The 15,413-nt window shown below is 30.1% G+C and overlaps 4 protein-coding genes and 1 long non-coding RNA gene across 6 annotated transcripts; 4 read left to right on the top strand and 1 right to left on the bottom strand.

Moving 5' to 3' along the window:
* The first annotated feature begins 4 nt into the window (after window positions 1-4).
* Window positions 5-2,269, top strand: LOC126923816 (succinate--CoA ligase [ADP-forming] subunit beta, mitochondrial-like). The gene is made up of 6 exons (XM_050737689.1): window positions 5-384; window positions 465-627; window positions 890-1,157; window positions 1,238-1,542; window positions 1,643-1,762; window positions 1,834-2,269. Exons 1-6 carry the CDS (start codon window positions 5-7, stop codon window positions 2,035-2,037), a joined length of 1,440 nt encoding a protein of 479 aa, XP_050593646.1. The 3' UTR covers window positions 2,038-2,269.
* A 501-nt stretch (window positions 2,270-2,770) lies between these two features.
* On the top strand, window positions 2,771-6,157 carry LOC126923818 (succinate--CoA ligase [ADP-forming] subunit beta, mitochondrial-like). Its single transcript, XM_050737698.1, has 7 exons — window positions 2,771-2,938; window positions 3,728-3,987; window positions 4,064-4,226; window positions 4,300-4,564; window positions 4,645-4,949; window positions 5,029-5,148; window positions 5,224-6,157. The coding sequence occupies exons 1-7, from the start codon at window positions 2,873-2,875 to the stop codon at window positions 5,392-5,394; spliced, it is 1,350 nt and encodes a 449-aa protein (XP_050593655.1). The 5' UTR covers window positions 2,771-2,872; the 3' UTR covers window positions 5,395-6,157.
* Window positions 6,158-6,174: 17 nt separating this feature from the next.
* Window positions 6,175-6,679, bottom strand: LOC126923855 (uncharacterized). Its single transcript, XR_007713319.1, has 2 exons — window positions 6,389-6,679; window positions 6,175-6,326 (listed from the first exon to the last, which is right to left on the bottom strand). It is a non-coding gene; the product is annotated as an uncharacterized LOC126923855 (long non-coding RNA).
* Window positions 6,680-6,822: 143 nt separating this feature from the next.
* LOC126923851 (PCNA-associated factor-like) lies at window positions 6,823-7,642 on the top strand. Its single transcript, XM_050737751.1, has 4 exons — window positions 6,823-6,989; window positions 7,219-7,290; window positions 7,356-7,477; window positions 7,543-7,642. The coding sequence occupies exons 1-4, from the start codon at window positions 6,953-6,955 to the stop codon at window positions 7,591-7,593; spliced, it is 282 nt and encodes a 93-aa protein (XP_050593708.1). The 5' UTR covers window positions 6,823-6,952; the 3' UTR covers window positions 7,594-7,642.
* A 499-nt stretch (window positions 7,643-8,141) lies between these two features.
* LOC126923788 (cullin-associated NEDD8-dissociated protein 1) lies at window positions 8,142-14,218 on the top strand. Of its 2 annotated transcripts, XM_050737579.1 has the most exons (17): window positions 8,142-8,426; window positions 8,990-9,159; window positions 9,356-9,569; window positions 9,672-9,964; window positions 10,036-10,198; window positions 10,285-10,558; window positions 10,641-11,147; window positions 11,226-11,509; window positions 11,626-11,757; window positions 11,827-11,995; window positions 12,086-12,374; window positions 12,438-12,636; window positions 12,708-12,965; window positions 13,031-13,219; window positions 13,313-13,556; window positions 13,622-13,768; window positions 13,843-14,218. In XM_050737579.1, exons 1-17 carry the CDS (start codon window positions 8,385-8,387, stop codon window positions 13,974-13,976), a joined length of 3,708 nt encoding a protein of 1,235 aa, XP_050593536.1. In that variant the 5' UTR covers window positions 8,142-8,384; the 3' UTR covers window positions 13,977-14,218. The 2 variants fall into 2 exon arrangements, with proteins under 2 accessions (XP_050593536.1, XP_050593537.1); XM_050737580.1 differs by lacking the exon at window positions 8,142-8,426 and having other exon boundaries at window positions 9,011-9,159; window positions 9,338-9,569.
* Window positions 14,219-15,413: the final 1,195 nt, after the last annotated feature.

Raw genomic sequence — 15,413 nt, 5'->3', positions numbered from 1 at the left:
CAATATGTCCATTAGACTCTCGTCTTTTACATCATTTTGTGTTAGAAAAATAGGAAGACAGGTAACAGTATTTATTTTAAGTAGTCACATACAACAAACGCAAATATATCAAAGAAAATATTTTCAGTTTTTAAATCATACTTCTGTCATTGTTCAACAAACTCGACATTTACAAGTTCATGAACATATCGCATATACTTTATTAAAAAATAGTGGAATTCCAACTCCGCCTTTTGGAGTAGCCAAAACTCCAGACGAGGCTGCTAAGATAGCAACTGATCTTAAGACAAAAGATATTGTTCTGAAAGCTCAAGTTCTTGCTGGAGGACGTGGAATGGGGCACTTTAAAGATACCAACGTCAGCGGTGTTGTTATGTGTGAAACGTGAGTTTAATCAATTAAATCAACTCTATTATAATGTGCTATTATATTTATGATACACTGTATTTGACATATATTTTTAGGCCTGAGCAAGCAAAGACTTTGACTAACAATATGATAGGTAAATTGTTAATAACTAAACAAACTGGAGAAGCTGGTAGAATTTGTAATTCAGTAATGGTGACAACACGTATGTTCCCACGTAAAGAATATTATATGGCAGTAATGTTGGAACAATCTTTTGATGTAAATTGCAACATTTCATTATAACTAGACTGTGGATCTTTGTACAAATTCATATTTTTATTAGTACAGATAGAGAATTTTAATTTGAAAGAAGGTTTTATTTTCTGAATGTCATAACATTAGCTTTCCTTTTGATAATTTATGTAATTTTGTGTTTGTGCACATTCTTGTATAACTTTATATAAATACATAAGTATCTGCAGTCTAATTGTAACTATCGTTGAATTTATTATTAAAAGTAAAAATTAAATATGATTTACAGGGTCCTGTCGTAATTGTATCTAAACAGGGCGGTGTAAATATCGAAGACATCGCTGCCACGAATCCGGAAGCTATATCGTATACACCAGTGAATATCATGAAAGGTTTATCACTTGAACAAATAAATCAAATTGTGGATAACTTAGGTATAGAAGGAGAGGAGAGGAAGATTACATCGTTAATTATTTGTAATCTCTACGAGTTGTTCATCGAAAAAGATGCATTATTACTTGAAATTAATCCATTTGCATTGGATATTTGCGGAGAATGTATGTTGTAAAAAAGAATCTAATGAATTCATTTTATTAAATTAAAGGTAGTTAATAACATAAGTATTACGTATTTTCAGATTTTGCCTTAGATTGTAAATGTTCTTTTGACGACAGTTCAGAGTTCAGACAAAAGAAACTATTTGCACTGCAAGATTTCACACAACTAGATCCTAACGAAGTCCAAGCATCTAAGTTTAATTTAAGCTATATAGCTTTAGATGGAAATATAGGATGTATGGTAAATGGTGCTGGATTAGCGATGGCTACTATGGATTTAATAAAATACAATGGCGGTATGCCAGCTAATTTTTTAGATGTGGGTGGTAGTGCCACTGAAGAAGCTGTGATGGAAGCTTTTAAAATAATAATCTCTGATCCGAAGGTACTTAAAATTTAAAACAAATAATATTCGAATTATATCTTTTGCCAATAAGTTTGAAAATATGTAATGTAAGGTTCAAAACTATTTTACAAATTTTTAGGTAGAAGCAATTTTCGTAAATATATTTGGTGGTATTATGAGGTGTGATATAATCGCAAAAGGTATTATTAATGCGTCCAAAGAGTTACAGTTGAATATTCCCGTAGTTGTAAGACTGCAGGTAATTTATCACTAATACATGAGAAAAAATTTTACACAATTTTTTTATATTAGTCTAATGTAATCATATAGGGAACTAACGTAGAAGAAGCACATCGATTGATACGGGAAGCACAGTTGAAAGTTATTTCCGTAGATGATTTTGCCCAAGCTGCTGAATCGGTTGTAAAATTATCTTTAATAATAAAAGCTGCAAATTCTATGAACTTGGACATTTCTTTCACATCCAAAGAAACTTCGGCAGAAAAGTCTAAAGTCGGAAGCAAGAAAAAGTAAAAATGAAATAAATTTTTATATTTTTAGAGACACAATTTAAAAGATATATTACATACATAGATATAATTATTATGTTCGTTTTATTTTATATTAATCATTTTATATCTGACAACAAAAGTTGGATATTATAAAATATTAGATGTCTTTCCTTTTTGACCTTTTTTATATTATATAAATTTATGTGGATGTAAATATGTTTGTAAAGAATAAATATTTTTTTCGAAATTTATAATGTAATAATTTATTCTAGTTTCGAATATAATATATTATCTATATTATTTTATATCGTAATTTGTAAAAATTATAATCATGAAATTGTTACTGCCAGTACTAAAAATGATTTACTTTTCTTTAAATTTATATAAATTTGGGTATTTTATAATTATATGAATGAATAACAAAGAATGCTTAATTTTGACTTAAGACTAGTGACTTAAGACTTAAGACTTAAGACTATAGACTATAAAATAGAATAATACTAGTATTTAAATGGCGACAATAGAATTAAATTAACTATACAAAACAAACTAAATATATTTTTTTCACTTATAAATATAATAACTTTAACAAAACTTGTACAATAAACTTATTATTGAAATGTTATATCTATAATTAAAATATCTCAAGATTGGAATACAGTAGTAGAGAGAAATCAAATGAGTAATTAAATCAGAAAAAATTCAAATAAACATAAAGAAGTGCTGCCATTGCGGCATCACCGTGGAGTTTGCGTCATGTTTTTCAGGAAACATCAAGGAAGGTGGGGACATGAAGGCGTAGACAGCGCAGCTTACATTTGGCACTTTTGGCAGTCCACTGCCACTGCTTTAGTAAGATGGCCACCATGTTGTCTCGGACTATCTCAATCGTTGAAAATTTTACCCGATTCAATGGGTCAAAGGTACATTAAATATTCTATTTTTCGTGTCGTACTATATTATTTGTTCACGGTAATTCCTATTCATTTATGTCATTTTATTCCATTTTCACGAATCCATCGATATTTACGCCAATAATTCATAAGTGGTATAATCACCATATTAGATATCTGTAGTCTGCTAAATTGAGCGCCAGGGTCAGGCGATTCGAAGCCAAAGATTGTGGCCTTGCATTAAACCAAGTTTTTTTTACGAAATATGAATATGACAGTTGTGCAATATGAGCGTGGACATTTCCACAATCAATCTTTGATTCGTTGGTCACTGACTCTGTTCTGTACATTCGTATTTAATTAATATTTATTCAATTACGTGAAAAATGACACTACTTGTCAAACTACCAAGAATTGTCATTCTTTTTGAAAATTTGAAATTCGAATAATCGATTATCATCACTATTGATTACTTCGTTTTGTTACGAAATTACTCTTTTTTTTTATGTTTTGGCATTTTTTTTATCATCTTCAGTATTCAATTTTATATCATTTGTTTTCAATAACTATACTCACTGTTTGTTATTTTCTCTTGTTTTGATTAGTTAGAGTATTTCTTTACTAAAGACAAAATAAAGTACAAGTGCCAAGTATGCGATTAGAAGTATGTGGGTCATTACCATTGATTGATCTTTGTACTTCTTTGCTCTTCTTCTTTATGTTCCTCCGTACTAAACAATTAATGTCTATTATTATCATATATGTTACACAAGCTTTATTTAATGTCATTGATCCATTTTTGCTATTTCATTTATATAGATACTGGGATGCAAAACCAACTTAGTAAATCAATCAGTCAGGAATTTGAATGTTCATGAACACATCAGTTACAGTTTATTAAATGAAGCTGGAGTTCCAACTCCTAAATTTGGAGTTGCTAAAACTGCAGATGAAGCTGCTAAACTTGCTGCTGATTTGAAGACCAAAGATATTGTTTTGAAGGCACAAGTCTTAGCTGGTGGCAGAGGAAAGGGACATTTTAAAGGAACTAGCATTAGTGGTGTAAAGATGTGTGAAACGTAAGTTATTATACGCAGGTGATGATAGATATGTATGCTTTGCATTATATTAATTTTTCTTTTTTTTTTTTTATAGACCAGAAGAAGCAAAAAAATTAGCCAGTCAAATGTTAGGTAAATTGTTAATTACTAAACAGACAGGTGAAGCAGGTAGGATATGCAATGCAGTGATGGTTACACAACGTATGTTTCCTCGTAAAGAATACTATCTTGCAGTTATGATGGAAAGAGCCTTTGGTGTAAGTTGCTAAATAAATGTAATTTCAATGAATGAAAGAGCACCTCATTTAATTAAAAAATTTCTTATTTGAGGGTCCAGTCATAATAGCTTCAAGTCAAGGTGGTGTAAATATTGAGGAAGTTGCTGCAACAAATCCTAGTGCTATCATGTATGAACCCATTGATATACATAAGGGTATTACGAAAGAGCAAGCAGATCGAATTGCTGTTAAACTTGGACTTCAGAATGTTAAAGATTATATTTCTAACATCATCATGAACCTGTATAAAATGTTTCTTAAGAAAGATGCTCTTTTATTAGAAGTGAATCCTTTAGCAGAAGATGTTAATGGAGAATGTAAGTTCAATCTTAAAAATTTATAATTCACTATACATTGTAAAAAGTAACATTTAAAAATTGCATTCTTTAATATACAGATTTTGCTTTGGACTGCAAGTGCAGATTTGATGATAATGCTGAATTTAGACAAAAAGAACTATTTTCCTTAAGAGATTGGAGTCAGGAAGATACTAAAGAAGTTGAAGCTGCTAAATATGATTTAAATTATATTGCACTTGATGGTAACATTGGTTGTATGGTAAATGGAGCTGGTCTAGCTATGGCTACTATGGACATCATAAAATTGCATGGAGGTGAACCAGCTAATTTCTTAGATGTAGGCGGTGGTGCGTCTACATCTGCCGTGAAAGAAGCATTTAAAATAATTACATCAGATTCACGAGTGGGTTCACATAACATAGATTCTATTATTTCTAATATTGATAAGATTGATAAATATTCTTTTTTTATATCAATTATAGGTCCACGCTCTTTTGGTCAACATATTTGGTGGAATAATGAGATGCGATGTTATCGCAGAAGGAATTATCGCTGCAACTAAAGAACTTAGCTTAAAAATTCCTGTTGTTGTTCGATTACAGGTATAATTCTAAACATATATTAATACTGAAGTAATTGAGTAAATGTAATTTTATATGATTTTGTTGCCATTTCAGGGTACAAATGTAGACGAAGCAAAAGCTCTTATTGCAAATGCAGGTTTAAAAATTGTACCAATAGATGATCTTGATGAAGCTGCCCGAGTTGCGGTTAAATTATCAACGATTGTTAAATTAGCACAATCTGAAAATCTTAGCGTTAATTTTGAAATACCTTCGATTTCATAAATATAGTAAAAATTGTTATTTGCATATTATCAGAAGAACTTCGAGAATATATTCATATTGCTAAATGTTTGGAACAACATTTGAAAGTAATAACTAGATTAATAATTTCGAATGTCACATCTGTGCTGTCTTTAGAATTACATTTGAGTACTTCACATACGTTTTTATTATAAGTGGAATGGAAAGAAAGTTCATTGAAACTTTTGTTTTGCTCGATGTTTCACACATTTATATTCTCTATAAAAAGAGATGAATGTGATCGTAATTTTTAATTACGGATTTGTACATTTGAAAAAAAAAAAACTAAACCTGTATTTAATTACGATCTTCTACATTTAAAACATTACAAAAAATACTAGACAATTGAGTTACTTCCTTCTCAATGCAAGCACAAATTCGTTCCCAAGAAGTACACAGACTTCTTCAAGAATGTAATTTATTGCTTACCCAATTAACGGGGGTTTCTGTGATTCAGTATTAAAATTAAGTTACATAATATACACTTACTGACATAGCCATATCTTTTGCACGAAAGTGTACCCGATATTCTTTCAAAACTTACATATATGTTAACAAAAAGTACATGACTATTACTGTCCAAAAAACGAAAACCTTTTATATAATCATCCACAAAAAATTGTTATAATTGAGATATTACGCGAGATATGATTGTCATATCTCATTTGAAAAGAAAAAAGGGCCTGTTTAATGTAATATAGACATATGTAGTTATATGTATACATATATAAATTATTTTACGTAATTTTGATTTGTTTTTATTTTATTAATGAGTCGAAAGTAAGATGATGCTCACGTTTCTTGCGTCCCTGAAACATAATATCATTGCAAAATAATCAGATTACAACGTATCAGTATTATGACATGATATGGTGATATAGTAATGAAATAGTTATGATATAGTATTGTTGCATCTATGTTTATACACACACATATATATATATATATGTTTACACACACACACACACACACACACACACACACACACACATATATATATATATTACATATATGTATATTACAAGATATATCGCATCGTTAAATAAATTATATTATTATTTAATTTATTGGAAGAAACTTGTACAAAAAAGAAAGTTATCGATTAGTAAATGTAATATTATTTTAAATACAACATAAAAATATTTCAAATAAAATTCATCATGTTCCTCCAAGTGTGAAATCTCTTAAAAGTACTTTTGCTTAAATGCAACTATTATGATCGGTAATAATTATTTTCTTCAATAAAAATGTGCTATTATTATAAAACAACTGTTCTTTTCATTTATCTACAAATTTAATTTAAAGGATTTGAAAAGAAATATCAGAGGAAATATGTAGTAACATTCGTAGTTTGTTTTTAATTTAGGATTTTTTGAAGTTGGCCTTCCTGTTTGATGCTCAACTTCTTTGCGATTGGTAGTAATAAATAATAAAGAACAGGGGTTATTCATTTTGAATATCGTGTAATGTATTATAACGAAATTTTCTAAAGTCACTTATTTTCTTATATTTTTCAATTTGTATCCTTAATATTTAAAAAATGGTGAGAACAAAGGCAGATCGCGTCCCTACAAGAGGTAAAACAAATTTTTAAAAATTCACCCTTTTTCAGTAAATTATTTTAAAAATTTCTATCGTTTCTTTGTTATTTCACTTCAGTTGGTTTTAATTGTTAATTTAAACTTGTATTATTACGTTTGATAAATATTTTGTAGTTTTATTCAACTTATATTATTATTTTTAATTGTTAAAGTACCAAAAGATAATTAATTTTATGAAAGTTTCATTAATATTTATTATTTGTAGCTGTTGGTAGCAAAGCACCACATAAAACTACGAAAAGTACGCCAGTTAAGAAATCAAGTAGCAGTAGCAAAGGTAAGATTTATAATTTTATTAAATTAAAGGTATAGTTTCAAAATTTAAAACAATCGTAATTTTAGGAAAGAGTTATTCAGGTGGTAATCCGTATCATCCAAGGGAAACTCCAGAATGGCAGAAGCCTATTACATGTTTTCTCAACCAAGGTTCTGTGAATCAATCTAAAGATTTGTCAAAAGCTCAGGTATATGATGATGGTATTACCAATAAATATATTTAGATAATAAAACACATTATTTTAAATAATAGGAAGCTGCTGGTGAAGGTGCTAGCCAAGTAGTAAAAAATGAGTCGGATTAGAGATGTGCAACATTATTGTTAAATTATTATGGTATTATCATAGTGTTATTTGTCAGTACAAAAGGTTATTTATTTCTTTAAACCAGTGTAGATATAAGTATTTTATATTTTATCACAATGAACAACAAAGAATTTTTAATTTTAACTAACATGAGACAAGTAAAAAGATAAGAATGAGTAACATAAGCACCTAAATGCTGAAAGTAGAATTAAATTAGGTAAATTAAATACAAAGCAGACTAAATATATCTTTTTACTCAACATTTGAAATGTGATCAACGTCATAAGTATAGTATTTATAATTTAAAGAACAGTATTGTAATATGTTTAAATAAAATTATCATAAATGAAAAAAACGTAAACATTTATTTTATAATCTAATAAGATTAACCTTTTTTATTTACCTTAAGTTATTCAAACTTGTAAAAGAATATCAAAGTATACAAAACCGTTTAAGCGAAGTAAAACACGTCAGAGAGAAATGAACCAATCGTGAAGCTATATTGCGATGTTTCTTTTCAGCGGTTATTGTTTGATAGAGTTTAGGAACGCAATTTCCTATCAAAATTTTGGCAGTCCAAGTTGCGGTAAAGATTCGCAGTATTGAAATGCTGCCGACAGTGAAATTTCATTAAAATACAGTTTCTAACGCGATTTTCTATCGAATAAACGTAACCAAGTTCAGTGTCGTCTGCTTCGACGGAACTTCGTAATTTTTTTTTCTTTTCGTTTTATTATAACGTGAAATATTGGAACGACAACTGTAACCGGCTGTAAAAAAGTTTTCAATCATGGCTAGTGTTTCTTATCAAATTGCAAACCTGCTAGAAAAGGTATTTGACATATTTTTTGAAATATATGCTGAATATCCTTTCGTTTTTTATTCTGAGATAAAATTGATGAGGATGTTAATACTTGATCCGGTGATGATACTGAAGTTCTACATAACCTCGCTTTATTGTTTAAAAAAATATGCAATTATTCTTATAAGCAATGATTTTCTAATTTTCAGTACGAATAACTATATTATGCTTGTTCAATATTATTTTTTTCTAAATTATAATATAATATCTTGTCATTATATACTTTACATGCCCAAAAATGTACAGATTCATGAATTCATTGTCAGCAAGAAACAAAGGTGTTTTCAGCTGTCACTAAGATAATATTATGTATCGTTTTTATTTCATTAGAGTAATCCAAAGTTTTATATATGTATAATGATTATTAGTTGATATATTGTTTATTATTAGTAATTTGATTAGTTTAGTATATATTTTATTATCAAATGGAACAATACATTCTTTGCTTATTTTTATAAATAATTTTAATTGCAAAATATTATTCATTGTTTTGATTTTATATCAATATTTTAACTCATATTTTATTGTCTTAGATGACATCCACTGATAAGGACTTCAGATTTATGGCAACCAATGATTTAATGAGCGAACTCCAAAAAGACAATATTAAACTGGATGATGATTCAGAACGTAAAGTTGTGAAAATGCTTCTAAAACTGTTAGAGGATAAAAATGGAGAAGTACAAAATCTTGCTGTAAAATGGTACACTTATATTTAGATTTAGATGTGAATTTTTTGGTTTGAAATTTCATAATAATATTGTGTGTTAATTTTTAGCATTAGTTGTTTTTCTTTAAAAATTAAATATATGTAATTGCTTGTGTGTTCGAAACGCATATTATGTTTGCAAGATTTTCTTTGTATTTGGACACGATTACAGAAACGTGTCCGATTTCAGTTTGGGCCCACTAGTCAATAAGGTAAAGGAGTACCAGGTGGAAACTATTGTAGATGCCTTATGCATTAACATGGTATCAGATAAAGAACAATTAAGGGATATTTCTAGTATTGGATTGAAGACTGTAATATCTGAGCTTCCTTTGGGATCCAGTGCACTTGTCGCGAATGTTTGTAAACGAATAACCGGCCGACTAAGTAGTGCTATAGAAAAAGTAATTAATGTTTTCAAACTTATAATAACTCATCTTAAAGTTATTAATAAAATTTTATATAACATATTCAGAATAAAAGAAATAATTCTTTATCATATACAGCAGGAGGATGTATCCGTACAACTCGAAGCACTCGATATTATGGCCGATTTACTGTCTCGATTTGGTGCTTTGCTAATTACCTTCCATTCCACTATTTTGGCTGCATTGTTGCCGCAACTTTCTTCTCCTCGTCAAGCAGTTAGAAAGCGTACTATAATAGCATTGAGTCACCTCCTAACTTCAAGCAACAATTATTTGTACAATAAACTTGTAGATCATCTACTTGAAGGACTTTATACTCAAACAGCAAAAAATGTAATACGTACTTATATACAATGCATTGCTTCCATTTGGTAAGTATTTTTATGACTAATCACTATGCATTTTTTTTTATGTAAGTCCTATCTTTATTGTAAAATTTCAGTCGTCAAGCAGGTCACAGATTTGGAGAGCAAATAGAAAAAGTTATGCCATTAATTGTACAGTATAGTAACGAGGATGATGATGAGTTGAGAGAGTATTGTTTGCAAGCATTTGAATCTTTTGTATACAGATGCCCTAAAGAAATTACTCCACATATAAATAAAGTGCGGACACTTTCTTAAGTAATTTTAATATTTTAGATTCATTAGAATTATTCAGAAATTTATGTTAAATTCTATTTCTTTGCTAGATTATAGAAATCTGTTTGGTTTACATTACATATGATCCAAATTACAATTACGATGATGATATGAACGAAATGTCCGATGGAGAAGATATTATGATGGAAGTAGAAGAAGATGGAGAAGAGGACGCGGAAGACGAATATTCAGATGATGATGACATGAGTTGGAAAGTTCGTAGGGCAGCTGCAAAGTGCCTGGAAGCTGTTGTGTCTAGTAGACGGGAGCTTCTTCCCGAACTTTATAAAGTTGTTTCTCCGGCTTTGATTTCAAGATTTAAAGGTATCTTTCGCATACAGTAAAAACAATTCAATAGAAAATTAATGTTATTTAAATTGTTACTAATACAACTATATTTTTGTAGAAAGGGAGGAAAATGTAAAGTCTGATATTTTCCATGCATACATTGCACTTCTAAGACAAACAAGACCAGCTACTGGTGTGGCTCTTGATCCAGATGCAATGGAAGATGATGATGGACCTATTGCATTGCTACAGCAACAAGTCCCATTAATCGTGAAAGCTGTCCATCGTCAAATGAAAGAAAAAAGTATTAAAACGAGACAAGATTGTTTCTCACTGCTGAAAGAATTAGTGCTCGTATTGCCCGGTGCTTTAAGTAATCATATACCTGCGTTGATACCTGGTATACAATATTCTTTGGGAGACAAAAATTCTTCATCCAATATGAAGATTGATACATTGGCATTTGTACATACGTTATTGATAACTCATCAACCGGAAGTGTTTCACGCTCATATGGCAGTTTTAGCGCCACCGATTATATTAGCTGTCGGAGATCCGTTTTATAAAATTACAGCAGAAGCATTGCTGGTATTACAACAACTTGTGCAAGTAATCAGGCCACATGGTAAACAAATCTGTTTGACTATAGATTTATAAATGAATCAATACAAAATTTATTTCGTTGTCATAAATATTATTTCAGATAAAACATGTTACTTTGATTTTACATCATTATCTGGGGAAATATATCGTTGCACGTTAATGAGATTGAGAACAGCAGACATCGATCAAGAAGTAAAGGAAAGAGCAATCGCATGCATGGGTCAAATTCTCGCACATTTTGGAGATACTTTGTCTGACGAATTGCATGTATGCCTTCCTATATTCCTGGATAGACTACGTAATGAGATCACTCGACTTACGACAGTGAAAGCTTTGACATGTATAGCAGCGTCTCCTCTAAGAGTAGATCTTAATCAAATTATGGTATGTACGCTATATTATCTTTTACAGATTAATACTTTAGATTTTGTTTTGATAAACATTTTTATACTATTTTGATATTATTGTATTTGCTTCATTTTACTGTATTTTTTTTACAGGAAGAAGCAATTCCAATTCTTGGATCTTTTCTGAGAAAAAATCAACGGGCATTAAAATTATGTTCTCTTCCACTTCTGGATACCTTGGTTCGAAACTATAGCTCTACTCTTCACGCTGATTTATTGGATAAGGTAATAAATAGGAAAATAATGATCAGTGCGTACTTTAACATTCCATATTATAATAGAATATTTTATTAGGTTACTACAGAATTACCAGCATTATTAAACGAGACCGATCTACATATTGCACAATTAACCCTTAATCTTCTCACCACCATAGCGAAGTTACATCCAGTTGCTCTTACAAGGGTTTCTGATAACATCCTTCCAGAAATATTAGTTCTGGTGAAGTCCCCACTTCTACAAGGTAATGTATATTTAAATACTTAACTAAAAAATATGTAAAATATATATGTATAATAAAAATATTAATAATGAATTCTTCTTCATGTATTAGGTGTGGCTTTGAATTCGATGTTGGAATTTTTCCAAGCATTAGTACAAGCAGATATACCAGGTCTTGGTTACAGAGAATTGCTCTCAATGTTGTTAGCTCCTGTCAGTCAATCTGTACTTCACAAACAAGCTTATCATTCCCTCGCAAAATGTGCAGCTGCATTAACAATCACATGGCATCAAGAAGCTCAAGCGGTAGTCGAGCAATTTCTGAAAGACGTTCAAAATCCTCAAAGTGATGCGCAGCATATTTTCGCATTATTGGTTATTGGTGAAATAGGTAGACATGTGTAAGTATATATTATTATGTCGATTTTAAATTGTTCGCGTCACTTAAATTATTTTCCATTTAGGGATTTGAGTGAAATCAGTTCTCTGAAACATATAATTTTGAATTCATTCTCTTCCCATTCAGAGGAGGTAAAATCAGCAGCTAGTTATACATTGGGTAACATAGCTGTTGGTAATCTTCCCAAATACTTGCCATTCATCTTGAAAGAAATCGAGGCACAACCAAAGCGTCAATATCTTCTTTTACATTCGTTGAAAGAGGTAACCTTTATTAAATATTTTAAGCTTTGTTTTATTTTCATTTAAAACTTTGAAAATTTAATGGCTTACAGATAATTACATGTCAATCTGCTAGTCCATCCGGGGTATCTCATTTGCAAAATTTCGTGCCTTCGATTTGGATGCTTTTGTACAGGCATTGTGAATGCACGGAAGAAGGTACCCGTAACGTTGTAGCAGAGTGCCTAGGAAAACTTACATTGATCGATCCCGCTACTTTACTGCCCAGATTACAAGAGTCATTAAAATCAACATCTGCTCTTTTGAGAACTACTACAGTTACCGCTGTTAAATTTACTATTTCTGACCAGGTATTTCATACATTCTTCTTATTTGTTAAAATAAATTATTTAATTCTTTATGAAATTCTTTACAGCCACAACAAATCGATGCTATGTTAAAACAACGTATGGATAGTTTCTTAGTTGCTTTGGAAGATCCTGATTTGAATGTCAGAAGGGTAGCTTTAGTTGCATTTAATTCAGCAGCACACAATAAACCAATGCTCATAAGAGATTTATTAGATTCCGTGTTACCACATCTTTACGCTGAAACTAAGATAAAGGTATTTGACAAGGAACAATTTAATTAATTATCATTATTTAATTAATTATTTATTGAATAATTATTTTACGTGTATGAAATAATTTAAATGTAGAAAGAACTAATAAGAGAGGTGGAAATGGGTCCCTTCAAACATACAGTAGATGATGGCTTAGATCTCAGAAAGGCAGCATTCGAGTGCATGTATACATTACTCGATTCTTGTTTGGATCGTCTTGATGTTTTCGAATTCTTAAATCACGTTGAGAATGGTCTCAGAGATCATTATGACATTAAGATGTTAACTTATCTAATGACTGCGAGACTTGCTCAATTATGTCCTACAGCAGTTTTGCAGAGTAAGTGTATAGTATAAATTATAAATTGGTTGATTTTTATTAATGGAATATTGAATCATATGTAGGGTTAGAACGATTAGTTGAACCATTAAAAAGCACTTGTACACTGAAGGTAAAAGCAAATTCGGTCAAACAGGAATATGAAAAACAAGATGAACTTAAGCGTTCGGCATTAAGAGCTGTGGCAGCATTGTTAACTATTCCAGATGCCGGTAAAAGAAATCATTTTTTTACGCGTCAGTATTAATTTTGTTGTTTGATCCCTAATCTTTTTCTCTTTTCTCAGACAAAAATCCATCGTTGAGCGAATTTGTAACGCAGATCAAATCGACACCCGACTTACAACCACTTTTCGAGATAATCCAAAAAGATTGTACTGGTAGTAATATGAATGAAACCAATGTGATGGATCAGAGCTAAAATGTCTATGATTTACTTTTTGTATTTTACATAGATCGCTGTTAGCTAAGCATCCACGGTCATATTATTCATAGTTTATTTCTATACGTTATTTTTTCATTATTATCTTCGATCTGAACTGTAGTTTGAGATGAATGTGATTTCATGTAATACGTCATGTATAAATTATAAAATAAATTTGCCAATTGTAAGCATCTTACAATAATGATCTTTCCTTTAACAATAAATAATATGAAAAACAATGTTTTGGCTTAATTAATTCTGCTTTTACGAAGAAAAGAAAACACCAAAGATTGTTTTCCAGTTGCACAAACCGACTTAAAAATTTATGATTAATGTGCTATCTTCTCACGCACGTATATGTTGCATTTGCTGACCTACTTATATGATTCATTAATAAATTTATTAGCAAGGCTAACTACTACTTTCCCTCCAAATAAACATGCATTTGCGAGGTGCAAGTTGAGAATCTTTAATTTTGGTAATTTACAAATAAATCACAAATTAATTACAATTCTCGCGTTAAAAAGTATGCTTTGCACAAATATTATGCATGTCCATATGTTTCATGTAATGTTGAGTCATGCTATTAATATTATGATCGAAATGGAACATCTTTAGTGTCAGTAAAGACGTTCCAAAAATAAATGAAGCTTAAGGAATACACACTTCGGGGGTGGTACTTTGCCAAATATTTTGCGGTCGACAGCCTTTAATCTTACGTTACAGCTGTAATAATATAAAGCTTGATAATTTTGTCTTTATCCGACCTGCTAATAGTTACATTGATGGATAGTCATTCGATTTACCTGACATAATTGAAACTTCTTAATTTAAATATAATATGTTGAATCTAAAAAATAATGAAGATAAATTCATTTTTATATTTCTTTCTGCAATTATCTTTATCCTTGTGCAGTTAGAATTTCTTATAAATTTTCCTATCATTATAAATTTATAAAATGTATTTTGAAAATAATTAGAAAAGATTTGGGAATAGAATTTGCGATTCTTAACTACATAATTGTTCGTTTCTAGATTATAAGAAGCTTGGATCAGTATTGCTATGCACCATATGGCAACTGTGAAAGCTCGCTGTATCATTGATTATTGAATCATTTAACGCAAGAGTCCAGATTTGTTTTTCTTTCGAGCTCGTGCGATGATCCTCATGCGTATGTAAGCTTCGTAATCCTTCACCTAATTCCGAAACCTGTTGCTAATCACGTTTCCGAAAATATTTTATTATCTTTAGAACATGCTTTTAATTTAAACAATATGTGGTAAATATATAATATCATTACAGAAAAGTCTTTTGTTTATACCAAGAAGATTAGATTAATAATAAATAGCAAATGGATAACTAACAATTAGCAATGAAAGGCTATCGTTATGATATGAAAAGGAAATTACTAAGAAGAGTTAATTACGCAATTT

Source organism: Bombus affinis, chromosome 14, assembly GCF_024516045.1.
Source record: "Bombus affinis isolate iyBomAffi1 chromosome 14, iyBomAffi1.2, whole genome shotgun sequence".
NCBI classification, from domain to species: Eukaryota; Metazoa; Arthropoda; class Insecta; order Hymenoptera; family Apidae; genus Bombus; species Bombus affinis.
Note: the sequence above shows the minus strand (reverse complement) of the source record. Positions and strands in the feature narration are given on the sequence as shown.